Source organism: Lycorma delicatula, chromosome 2 (genome assembly GCF_047948215.1).
Source record: "Lycorma delicatula isolate Av1 chromosome 2, ASM4794821v1, whole genome shotgun sequence".
NCBI classification, from domain to species: domain Eukaryota; kingdom Metazoa; phylum Arthropoda; class Insecta; order Hemiptera; family Fulgoridae; genus Lycorma; species Lycorma delicatula.
In genome coordinates this window covers 18,306,470-18,320,589 of record NC_134456.1, presented here as the reverse complement: position 1 = coordinate 18,320,589, position 14,120 = coordinate 18,306,470, and the positions used below count along the sequence as shown (strand labels likewise).

The 14,120-nt window shown below is 26.0% G+C and overlaps 1 protein-coding gene across 2 annotated transcripts in view; it reads left to right on the top strand.

Moving 5' to 3' along the window:
* The window catches only part of LOC142320516 (alpha-tocopherol transfer protein-like), an 84,339-nt gene that overhangs the window by 52,093 nt on the left and 18,126 nt on the right, over positions 1-14,120 (top strand). For both annotated transcript variants that reach the window (XM_075358390.1, XM_075358391.1), the window contains exon 4: positions 3,702-3,893. In XM_075358390.1, the coding sequence (XP_075214505.1) occupies positions 3,702-3,893 (192 nt within the window). The remainder of the gene's footprint in view (positions 1-3,701; positions 3,894-14,120) is intronic.

The following is a 14,120-nucleotide window of genomic DNA, read 5'->3' as shown; positions in this document are numbered from 1 at the left end:
ATTTGCTCTATTAAAACATCTAATAATGATTTTACAATAAAACTTCATCATAAATTACTCCAATCCAAAAACATAAATCTTAGGTAACTTTTTTCATGTGTAATTATTCTTCCACTTTATAAGAATAAATAACCAATGCAAGAAAAGTTTTACAATTTTGTCAGATTTAAAAAAAAATTAAATATACCAAATTCTTAGTGAATTCAGCGTTTTATTTACAAAAATAAATAATTTTACCAATTATTACAAAACTTTGTAAGTTGCTATAACTGGGCAACTCAAATTTTAAAACGTGTCAAAATTAGTTGTATTTTTTTTTGGCAATAAAACTAAAAGAATTCTTTAAGAAGTCGAATTTAAAGTTTTCTTTGAAAAGTTTTTTAAGTCTTTTTAAGATTTACAGTCCTGTAAAAGCTGACAAATTAACGCTCTGGGTCTTTGGTATTCTAATAATGAACTAACAAATTTGTCAATTTTCTTTAAAAATCTTCTTTTTTTTTGAGAAGGAATTTCTCCAACACAGTTTTATTCTAAATAGGTTACTTGTTTTTTTCTTAATTTATAAAAAAAAATGTTACCAATTTTTTAACATCGTTTCTAATCGGCATTTTTTTATTCCTTGTTTCATTTACAATGTAAACGAATCGAAATTCTTCAAATATTTAATATATTTCTAAAGATAATGCAATAATATAGAAACCTGTTCTAACCTTGTTTTATACGTTGGACTGACTTTTCTAGAAAATACTACATCAATTACAATATTTAGAAGAATATTTATTAATACACCTCAAACATACACTCTTACTAAATCATGAATTTAAGTGTATAATTTTTTGACATGAGTACACAGTTAACCAACACGTAATATTTTTTTTTTAATTCTTAAAGAATTAAAAGTAATGCACATTTAAATGAAATCCGATGAGTAAAATTATAAATAAAAATAATTATTGCTGAGGTACTTTTTAATAAAACATATGATCTTGGCCGGCCTCCGTGGCGGGAGTGGCAGCGTCTCGACCTTTCATCCGGAACTCCCAGGTTCGAATCCCGGTCAGGCATGGGATTTTTCACACACGCTACAAATCATTCATCTCATCCTCTGAAGCAATACCTAACGGTGGTCGCGGAAGTTAAAAAGAAAGCATAATCTTGGTACTTAGAAAGAGTAATTTGAGAATTGAAATTTGTTTTGTAATATTTAGGCAAACTAAAATAAGATTATTAGTAAAAATCTCTGGTGGAGCTATGTAATTTTCTTATTTATTTCCGGATTTGAATAAAATAATTTTTATATAATTAACAATTATTATATAAAACATATTGAATTAATTTTCTGTACTTTTTTTATTTAAATAATGTACTTATTTTTTATAAATATAAAAAATTACTTTCTGTATTAATTTCCTGTCTATAGATATTCCGAGCTGCTATTTATTGTTCAAGGTTATCAACTTTTTTTTTAAGGATAAGAACTTGTATATTATTTTACTTTAATCAATATCTAGTCGTCCTAGATGCTTGAATACGTCTTAATAAGTAAATTCTAAATTATTTCCAATTTTTTTTTTTATGAACAAATAGGAAGTTATTTTATTCTGAGGCAATTGACACGATAATTTTTAATTAAATAATTAACTAATGATGATTATAAGTTGGTTATAAATTACTATGTACTTGATTTTCTGTAATTTGACCTCTTATTGCCAAGATAAGACAATATTGTTAATGATATCAGTTTGTAGGGAAAATTTTTCGTCAATAAATTAAAAAATAGTTCATTCTTATAGGCTGAAAATATTTCTCTTTCAAAACATTTTTAGATACAATTGAACGAGACATTAATAACTCATGTTTCTTAACAAATAAACGTTTATGAAGGTAATCACAATTTATAGAACAGAAAATCTTATGGAAATATTTAAAGAATTCGAATGTGTTAAATACGAGTTATATTTAGTTTAAAAAAAAAATTTTTGTTTCACCGTCATTTAATTTAATTGCATTTTTATTTATGTATATTCTTATGTAAATGTATGTTTATATATTATTTTCCATAATTTATTTTTCTTATGGTTTTAACCTATTATACAACAGCCTCCTTGCAATCAATCAACCTGTAGCAGTCAAAGCATTTAAGAATTATAATGTATGAAATCTAACTCTACAGGTTTATTTAAAATTAACTTGTCACTATCAGTCTAATTAGAAAAAAATGTTAGATTTAAGTAATTAAATGGGTTTAGTTATAAAGCACATAATGGGATACTTTTTATTTATGTTTAACCTTACTCTCTCTTTAATGGAACGATTCTGAATTTTTTTTTTTATCTTTTAAAGAAACTTCCTCTGGAGATCCTATTGTACCTTTTCTTAAATATAGGAGTTTTTCTAACAAAATTAAATTTTTCACATTTAAGAACTGAAAACTTTTTTCTTTTGAAATTATGATAAATACTGGGTTGTTATATTTTATCGATATAAAATTTTATGTCCTTTCAGTGTTTCGACTTTATTCTCTAGAAAATACAAGAAAATTGTTTGAAAAATTAAAGTTAAGTTATAATACATATTGCCACTTTCCATTAACTCTCGGAATAATTAAACGGAGTAGTTTGAGATACTGTTCTCTATTTCACTATATCGTTTTTCTAACGATCTAAACAGGTCGATCGTTTACCTATATTCCTTTTTTCTTATATTCTTTTTTTCTATATACATCAAGATGCAGACTTCTCGAAATTTACGTCTTGAGATCATCACCGTTTTTCATACGGTTACCGATTTTTGTAAGTATATTTTGAATAAAAATAAAAATTGAAGTCTGTGCCATATAAGTTAACTAGTTGATCGGTTTTTAATTTGGTGAAAATTATCTTCATCAAATAACGAAATTTGTGTGTCCTTTATAAGCCAGTTTATTATTTTTTTTTACTTTTACTATTTTAAATACGTGATTTTTATTTTTTAGATCTATTTTTTATTCATTTTTTCTGTTATTGATAAGTTTTCTATTTGTTTTCAATTACATTATGTTGTTAAAACATCAATGAAAATTGTTCTGTTTAAAATCGTATCACTTTTACAATCCAGTTTGTGTGTTTTGTTTCTAACTGGAATTGAACTTTCAAATTTGTTTTTAATTTTAATAGACGTTATTTACATCAATTTTCTCAGAATTAAATTCTCTACAAAGGTAAATTTTTTTATTGGTAAATTAACAAAGTTATTTTATTCCAAACCTAAAATAGTGTATTTTCCGACAAAATATTTTTGTACTTTACCCCGTTTTTCTTTAAACCTAAGTCATCCTGTAGTCTGGAACCTCTTTTATTCAGTTTATTAGATCAAAAATCATACGGAAGCATCAAATTTACCCCTCCATTTGTATCCCATGAATTTTAGTACGGTTTAATTTCACAGATGGAGCGGAAAGCAGGGCTAAATATTTCGCGAGCGGAAACTGGCTAACGATAAGTTTTCTGACCTATGTTTATATGAATTTTTTCTTAGTTTTGACTATAGAATCATCTCCCAAGAGATTTCCGTGCAAGTTGGAATCTCCTACACGTGTGTGTGTGCGAGCGTGTATATATTATATATACTTTTATATATGTGTATATGTATATATATATAATTTTATATTGTATAGGTTGAATAATTATTTAATTTTTAATTTGTTTTTTGTTCTGGTTTAGATAAAGAATTATCAGAGTTTTCTATCACGGCATTACACATGGCGTGAGGTGCAAATGGACATGATTACAAAAGCATTAGGTTCTGGTACTGTCAATGTATTGGAGCAACGAGACATAAAAAATCGTCGTATATTGTGGTTTCGAGCAGCAAATTGGCAACCTCTTGATGTCTCTCCTGATCAACTGCTTCAGGTCAGTAATAATTTTATAATTTTTAGAGTGCTATAAAAGTTCTGGCGAAAATATTTATCTAACTTCTCAGAACATTTTCATGCAAAACTACATCATATTCTTCAAATCATTACTTAGTTATAATTAACTTTTTATATAGTACAAATTTACATTTTTTATTCCTTAAATTAAAAAAAAAAAATTATATCAAATTTATTCATAGTTTCTTTTAAATTTATGTTTGTTTTTCCATTAGAATATAATTCATACAAGATTTAATTATTTGCATCAATGTGTAACGATTGGTGGGTGACATGTACGTGGTGGAATCATTATTTACTCTTTACGAATGGATCTAATGGAATGATAATTTTATTTATACGTATTGTTTTTAAATAAAATCTGTTTCTAGTTATTACACTAGTTTTAAAATAACAAAGAATGAAATGAATGCATTTCTGTATAGGGATTTTCTTCAATTTTTTGATAAAACGGAATACTGAGCCTAGTATCCAATTTTTAAGAATTTCTAACTAAAATATTTATAAGATAATTAATTACAACAGTTATATTTATAAGAGGAAATAAAAAAGTAAAGAAAAGTTATAAAAATGTATGATCAATTTATTTTATTTAGTTTATCTGTCTTTAAAATCTAACACCGAATTTTTTTTTCTGGAAAACCAAGAGAAAATTTCTTTGAAAAATAACGTTAATTCATAAAATAATTTTAGGAATCCTAAAACTACTTTATTATAAATATTATTTTCAAACTTTTATAACAAAATCATTATCAAAATGTTAATTGCACTCCGTACGATAGACTTAATTTGTATAGCTCTTTGTTCTATTTTTTCACCTGATTTGTGTATAATACGGTCAAACACACATTTTTTGTAACAGCGTATATTGGAAAAATATTAAGTAACAGTAATTGAATAAAGTTTCAAAAAGACTGTTCACACAGCTTATTTAAGACCATAAAAATGTTCTTTTAACATCAGGTTTATAAACAAAACTAATCGTCAAAAACGTTTTTACGAATAACAATTTTTTTAAAATAATTAACTAAAAGGAGTAAATGCTGTATCAAATAGAAAAAAAATATATTGCAGGTAGTAGATTTTAGGAATAATAATATTGCCCTTCAAAATTAGACAGACTAGATATCCAAACTATCATTTATATGTTTTAATAAACTACTTGTATAATGCATTCAACATATGTTTATGCACGTGTTTGTAAAATATGTATACAACTTCAAAATAAAAAATAAATCTCAATATTGTAGCTGTGTTCATTTCCTCACTTTATGGCAAATAATAAGAGCAAATTGCTCTTGTTATTTCCAAAAAAATTGTTCTTTTATGTATAATTTTTCAATGACTATGTATTGTAGATCCAATCAAAATGAATTACAAATAGTAATTGCACACGCGACAAATTAATTAGAATTTTCGGATTAAGATTTCAAATAAAAAGATTAAACAGTAAAATAATATTACCAAGGAAAGTTCTAGATCAGTTAGTGTTAAACATCTAAACGAGATGAATGAAAACAACTTTTTTTCATAAAATATGATAAAAGTAAGCGAGAGAGGGACGAACGACTATTAAACTACTATTACGTAGCAATTCAATAACTCATTTTCTTTATGTAGTACTACGTATTTATTTTTTTTTAATATTATGTGCATATTATAAAAAATTTATTTATCCATTTTGTCTAATTTTATACATACAATTAATTTTTGTCAAAATTTACAATTCATTTTGTTTTTCTTGAAAAAGCTCTACTGTTCCTTTGTTCACAACTTTACATTGTTTATTATCAAAAAATTGAACTTATTAACAATTTACTGTTTCACTTTTAAATTAAGAATGTGAATAGTAACAAATACTATTCAGCCACGAAACAATATCAGTAACCTAGAAACTATTAAATTCTCACAATCAATATTTTCAGTTGATGGTATTTTAATCACCATTATAATTTAACTTGCATATTCTCCACTATGTCTACTAATACCAGAGCTATATTTACATTCTTATCGACCACAGCCACGAAGATGTAGAAGTGTTATAATAGACTATATAGTTAATAGACTAACTCATAATGTTTAATATTATAATTATCACTAGTTGAAACATTTTGAAACATAAAATTACAATTTTATTTTGTTTCGTCAATTTTTAAAGTTTAAGAAAATTTATCACGAGTGAAAAAAATTTTCGAACTGTAGATTTTACAAAGATTGTAATGAATTGCATGTTCATGCCGAAAATTAACTTAGAAAATACTTTTATCACATACTAGAAAATTTTTCTGTTAAAGGGAATGTTTTATTTACAACTGGTACATTGTTTTAGGGAGTGAATAAACCAAATACAACGTAGTATGGAAAAGCCAATATTTTCTCGTAAACATTTTAAGAAAAATATAGTGTAGTTACATAAGCAAATCTACAGCTGCTGACATACCATAATATATGCCACTTTCTAATATATGGATATTCTAGAAAAGGTAGTTCTTAACATCTAAAATTGCTTGTGGGCATGTTTAGTTACAGAAAACAGAAGTACAAAGTACGTCTGTTTTCTTCAACCAATTTTCCAGCAACTGTCGGTTCTGAGTGTGTATGTATAGGCAAATGCAATTCCTGTTATCTGCGTGTCAGAAATGACGTAGCTGCAGTGTAAGTGTAAATATATCTGTAAACATGTGGTCTGTAACAGATTCAGGTCGACCACTCCTGAAATATGTAGTTAATTGAAACCCAACCACCAAAGAACACCTGTATCCACAGTCTAGCTTTCAAATCCATATAAAACCAACTGCCTTTATAAGGAACCTTAGAACTCTTGACTTTAAAAAATTTTGCAATGACCAGTGTAACCACTAGACTAACTCGGTGGATTATAGAAGTACAAAGTATATTGTTCTAAATTATCTTTTCCTGTTAAACATTAGTTCCATTTAAAACTTTTACGTTAACCTTACACATTATAATTGTATAATATTGGTATTGGTTGAGAGTTTGGAAAAATTCTGTATTAATCGGTATTTTGCATTATTCATTCTAGTAATGGATCTTGTTAGGAGTATTTTGGATACTCCTTATCTTAAAATGAAGATCAGGAAATTCAGAATAAAGTAAACAGAATTAATTTTTCATGTAACTTTATTTCATCTAAAAATAAAACAGGGAGAATAATATTGAAATTGCATTCAGTGACTGTAGAACTTTTAATATATGAAAGAAAGGTGTAGATCTTCAATAAAAATGTTAACTCTAAAATACAAACACATTTTTAATAATTGTTAAGGGTTGATCAAGAAGGGAGTAAACTTTATTGCCTGTCTAAATTTATGAAGGGAATAAAGTAATACTGGAAGAGCAATATCTGATTTCTAAATGATAAAATTAGAGAAAAAATGGAATAAATAACTTTAATATACGGTGATAACGATCTGCCACTACAGATATGAAACGCAAAATTAGATATATGAACCGGTTTTGTAAACCTTATAATTATATCTAATATCTAACTTAAAATTTATTATAAGGGATATAATATATTATTATCCATATGTATAATGAAAGTAGATCCATATGTAGTATTATCCATATGTATATGAAAGTAGATGTGCATTGGTAGATAGGGAAGTAGACAGAACCATATACTGGAACAGACTGATCAGGCTTAACTTGTAAGAGAAAGAAGATAAGTGTGAATAACATAATATGAGTAGTTATGTTATGTATGAGTAGTTGGCTTATTCATATTTACCGTATTGAACAGAAATAAAGTCATGATTTTTATATTTATAATCTGTATGTGTAATGAGAGTAGATAAGACAGTATATTGCATCACAAGAATTTTTTAATTATTCTAATTAAAGTTTACACTGTAAAGAAATTATTTTCTTTCAATAATTTCATGAAAAGTCACGGCCTTTCATAAAGGTTTTATATCAAGTCCTAGTTTTGCTAAGGTCATTTTTTCTAATTCTTTCTCTTTTGTGAAATCTATAATTTTTCTAGTTTTTACAAATAAATGAAGCAATGTAATAATATTTTTTGTTTCAAAGAGATATAATCAGCCTTTTTTGATTCTATTAATCCTTGAACAGAAATCAACGTAAATATTTTGTTTTCATAATTTATATTAAGAATGCACAATCTTTATCAAAGCGCAGCTATTGTTAAAACAAAATCAATGTATTTTTTTTTAGTAAATATACGGATGAAGTCACAAAGTAATTCTGAATGAATACTTAAGTAATATAAAACAATTAAAATTTATTGAATGAAATAAGTTCATTGTAAAAATGAATTTTACAATTATTCTTTGTTAGCTTAATTGCAAAATATGAATGAATTATTAACAGAAATAAAAATTGTATAGATAAATTATTGAGAAATTAATTGTTAAGTTTTATCTTCTGATATAAAATGTACAATTTTATAAAATAAAAAATATTTTGCTTCCTTGTTAATTTTTTTCAAATCTTGATTCAGTATAATACAATGTAGGTAGAATAATTAAAGAAATATTAAATTTTTCTTTTATGGGAAAGTACGGTGACCGTGTCAAAAGTGAGGTAGCGAGGTTTTGTTTTTTCTAAAAATTTTCTAGTACAAAATAAAGTATGTATGTACGACATACATACACATGTATATATATGTCGTTTGTTTTGTACAGGAAGAACGAATGTTCACGACGAAGAATTTAGTGGTCGCCCGACTGTCATCACAGATGAATTGACTAAAAATATGAATGCAAAAACCATGAAAACAGAAGGCTTATTTTTTTTCAATTTTCGATTGAATTTCCTTTTGTTTCTCGACCAGTAATTTAGGACATTTTAACTGAAAACCCGGATTACAGAAAGTTGTGTTCTAGATGGTACCAAAGTTGTTGACAGAAACACACAAAGAAAATCGTCTTGCTGCAACTCAAACATTTTTGAAACGCTATGAAAATGAAGGTGATGATTTATGGAATCACGTTGTGACAGGTGATGATGAAACGTGGATATTTTATTCTAATGTTGAGACAAAGCAGCAATCAGTTCAATGGCGGCATTCATTATCCCCGAAGCCCAAAATGTTTAAGCGAGAAAGTTTAATGTAAAAGCTTATGGCTACGGTTTTCGGGACTTGGAAGGAATATTTCTGATTGAATTACCTATAACTACCTATAACAGTAACTGTACCTAACAGTACCTATAAGTACTGTTAATGCCGATACGTACTGTGAAACGCTTACAAAACTTAAACGTTTTTGAACTTAAACGTTCAAAAGGCACAGGAAGCTAACCGACGAAATTTTGTTTCTCCACGGTAACGCACCACCTGACACGGCAAACAAATCCGCTGAACAACTGCGAAAATTTCGTTGGGAAATCTTCAAACATTCACCTTACAGTCCGGATCTTGCACCGAGTGATTATTACTTTTTCTCCGTTTAAAACAATGGTTTGCATCGCAGAAGTTTAAAGATGATAAAGAATTGCAAAACAAAGTAATTAATTGGTTTAAACCACAGGCGGGAGAATTCTTCAGTAACGGAGTAATGAAGCTGGTAAACCGATATCAAAAATGTATTGCAGTGAATGGCAAATATGTAGAAAAGTAGGAGATATATACATATATATATATATATATATATATATATATATATATCTACCCTTTCATTTTCCTGTTAGACAGAAGTATATAGAAATTTATTTTGTTATAATAAAGTTTTTTCTATTCACTTTTTTCAGTTTTTATATAAAAAGAGCCCTTACTTAAAAAACATGCCTCGTAAATACGTACATATGTAAGCATGTGTGTCGCACTGCTTCTGGACTTATACCTCAGGACTGACCGAACGGATTTCCTTCATATATTTGGCTCAAATATTTCTTTATGATCATATTAATTTAACTTTTAAAAATTGATTAAGGAGGTGGGGTATGTTACGAAAAACCGATTTCAATTGTCTTCTGAGGCATTTTAGAAAAAAAACAGAAAATTTAAAAAAGGATATATAAATAATGTATAACAGGTATATATAGATATATGTATATAGAACATATATAAATAATAAAAAAATAACAAAATATTTTTCAAAAAATCAACCCCTAGCTCTTAAAATTGAAATATGCTTTTTTTTTATCTTTTACTTCATCTTCATTCAGTTTAAATATTTTTCAAACTTTTTTGAAGGTTTCTATTTCATATAGAGAGCTATCAAGAAATATCTACAATTTTAAAAAAATATATAAACCCCGTACCAAAAATACAGATAAGTTTTAAAAAATTTTCTTAAATATTAGTTTTTTTTTGTTTTTCTTTTAGCACTAACGTTTTTAATTTTTATTATTAATAGTCGGGAAAGTCATGCAATATTTTTCCGGTTTTTTTTTTATACGTTTAGGGGTTTAAATTTACTACATTCAAAGTGAATAATTAATTAATAATTAGTCTTAAAAAAAAGCATTCTTGTATAAATTTTCACAAGTGACTACATCATGAAAAAAAACTTCATTTTTAAATGTATATGTTGACTTAAAAATGACGTCATGTGACCTACCAACGAGCTTCACACAAAAATTGACTTAAGAAGAATAAAAGTAACAATAAGAGTATGATATTTTAAATTAGACTTTAAATTTAAAAAAAAAAAAAAAAAAAAAAAAAAAAAAAAAAAAAAAGTCCAAAAGCTATATCACAATCGTAATCAAATATCATAAATATTTATAAAAATATACACAATTAGAAATATATTTTGTTAATTCCGTAATAAAAAAATGTTTCTAAACTTATGACAACTTACTGTTGCAGTTCTGAAAAGCCCGTTCTTTGTTCGGGCAAACATTTGAATTTATAAGCTTACGAATGCTCCCTTTAAATTTTTAGGACTTGTTTAATATTTAACTATTTGCGTACTTTTCCCAAAGAATCATCAAAATAAACAAGATTATACGAGTATGTTGTTTTTTTTTTTTTCATTTTTCAAAGTGTTAACCATTTTTAAGATATTAAAGACCTTATAAAAAAATGTAATGTTTAATATTCATAAATTTAATTTAATGTTTATTAAATTTTCAACGTTAGATTAACGAAATTTTTAATCAATTAATTCAAAATAACACTATTAATGTCATAAATTTAGCGTGGTGATAGTTTTCAAGTACTTTGTTAAATAAAGATTATGTTTTTAATTACCTTGAGCGATAATTAATCTTAAGTTTTTCAAGAGAACTCCTTAGATTATTGAACAAAATTTATTTAAATCAGGAGTATTCTTTGTTTAAGTCATTTTATATTATACAGTGATACTTCTTAAATCACTGAGTAAATTCTATGTATTATTTATACATAGGATATAATTCTTGAAAGTAAAATTACAAACTATCTTATAAATTTTATTTTTGAGAACCTTGTACCTACGAGTATGTGTAAAACATTCCTTTTAATCAGTAACTCAAATATCATTGTGTAATACAAAATGGTTCTTTGTATATAAACACACACAATAGCATCCCCGTCGCGGCTTCGCTCGCACTGCATAGTTGCTTGCGTTACCCGTCGCGGTCAATTTTTTATTTTATGTTTTTTAGCCAAGTAACTGGAGCCATGTGCAGCCAATCGCGTCACACAAACAGTAGTAGTGGCAGTAGTTGTGTTGGTTGAGCCGCCGCGCCGTATACCGTCACATCCCTTAAAAAATCGAAATTCAAAAAATATTTATCTGAAGAGTATTTCCAAGCCCAAATCTACTGCATATCTCGTTAAATATAGTTGGAAATGGGAAAAATTTGCAACCATTGTTCAAAATTTTGTTATCTTTTGTTACCCCTTTAAAGGTCGAATTTCGAAAAATCTATAAATCGGTTTTTAGATATTTACATCAAATTATACATACCAAAAATGAAGTTTATATCTTCATTTGTTACCGAGAAATTACAAAAATAGTAAATTTTTTTTTACTTCATTTTAACCCTTTAAACAGAATTTCAAAAAATCCTCTCTTAGTGTGACTTTATCGTAAGAAGAACTTGTATACCAAATTTCCTTCAATTTATCTTCAACACTTTTGGCTAGACGTTGATTATGAATCACTCATGATATCTTGACACAGATATCAGAGACTTCATGTATAAACTGTTATTTCTTCATATCATTTAACAGGCGAGTGTGTGCGAGTATCTTAGTCAGGGTCCATTATTCATATTCTTTATGAATAATTGAAATCTTGTCATTAAATTGCTAACAGTGAGTTACATAAACTTAAACAAAATAAAATTTTAAAAATGTTGATTTTTCTTTATAATTTTGAACAGATTATGTGCTCCATTTTCCTTTTAATAAAACTGTTTCGTATGAGTTATAGTTGAGGATTTCGTATGATTAGCTAGTATTCATGTAATAATAAAAGTTGAATTAATAACATTTTAAATAACTTTGATCAAAACTTATCTAAAATTGAAAACTTCGTTCCTCCATTTTAAGGGAACTGGTTTTTGTGATTTACTTGCTGGAAATATAGAAAGTCATTTCAGTATGACGAGAAAAACAAATGAAAGTTCAAACAATTTTTTTTTTCGGAAGAGTTTCTTTCCAGGTGTAAACGATAACAATTTCTAGAAATCAAAAAAAAAATTATGTATTAAATTTATTAAATAAAATATGATGAATTTTGTTAAGTTGTTTTAGCCATTTTTATTTATTATTTATTTTTGGAAAAAACATTTTCTGAGTTTTTAATTTCTCTTCATTTATCAGTGTATTAAAATTTATGATGTCAAATAATTTATAATTAAATACTTCATGTGTAGAAGTATTTAATTTGTCATTATGTTTAAAATTTTAATCGGTACAATGAATAAATTTAAAAAAAATTATGACTCAATATGCTACTGCAAATATTAAAAAAAAAAAAATTTAATAACTTTTTGATAACTAAAATTTTAATACCTTGACAAATTGAAAGGACCTGAAGATGGAGTAAATTCCAAAACCGCGTTTTTCCTGAAAAGAAAAATCAAAAAATAAAAGAAAGAAGGAGGTAAGAATTCTTATGCTGTTAACTTTTAAAGTTGTTTTCATTGTATTTAATTTTAAAATGACAAGGCAATTTGTAAGAAAAAAATAAAATGTTTGCTTATATGTATATATATATATATATATATATATATGTAATACATATATATATATATATATATATATATATATATATATATATATAGTGAAAGAGGGAGAGAGAAAATACGCGTAAAGTACTGTACATAAGCTGTAGTAAGAATTGGAAAAAAAAATTGATATTTAAGTAACGTTTTGCATTTTTATATTAGTGTTTTCCTTTATTTTTTCAATATACAAACAAGAGATATATTCACTACTACGGTGAAACAAACATACATACATACACCCTAAATACAGTACACTCCTTTTTGGGCAGTCGTATAAAAAGGTATTAAAAAGAAACAAACAAACAAATCTATTATATTAATATCCACAGAATTTAAGAGATTTAACTAAAGTAAATGTAATCAGTCAAATAACAAAAAAAAAGAAATAATTACATTTTAGTAAATAAATAGATAACACAATGCAGCTACATTATATTAAAAAGGATTAAATGTAACCCTTTTCGAAATTTTTTGCGATAAATCAGTTTGCATATTTTTTTTTTCTCAGACTCGCAATTACAGGCAGATGGCAAATTTCAAATGCCGTAGTTTTTTTTTAATGTGAGAGATTAATTTTTTAATGTATAAAAATTGCCAAGACTGACAAAACTACAAAATCTCATTACTCAGTAATGAGATTTTATTTCATTACTCAGTAATTATAGACAACAATGAAGAAATAAAATGATTTAATGTAAACGTAATAAGTAGTAAATTTATCATTATTGATTTAGTGTTTTTATTGATACATTGTATCAGTCATTGTACAGTCATATGTTATCGAATTAAAAATGGGATTTCAAAGTGGAAAATAAAGAAAAATAGAAAAATAAAAATCATTTGATATTATTTACTCAAAAAATAATCATTACAGTCCATTTTAAATATTTATATAATTTTATCCATTATATAATAATATGAAATGGTTTTTAGAAGGTTATTTTTAAATCAGTGTTTACGTAATTGATAGATAAATTGAAAAAAGGAAATTTGTATATAAATAATGAGTTTATATTATTTTAAGTTCGTTTATGTTTACGGTTGTTCTGTATAATCAATA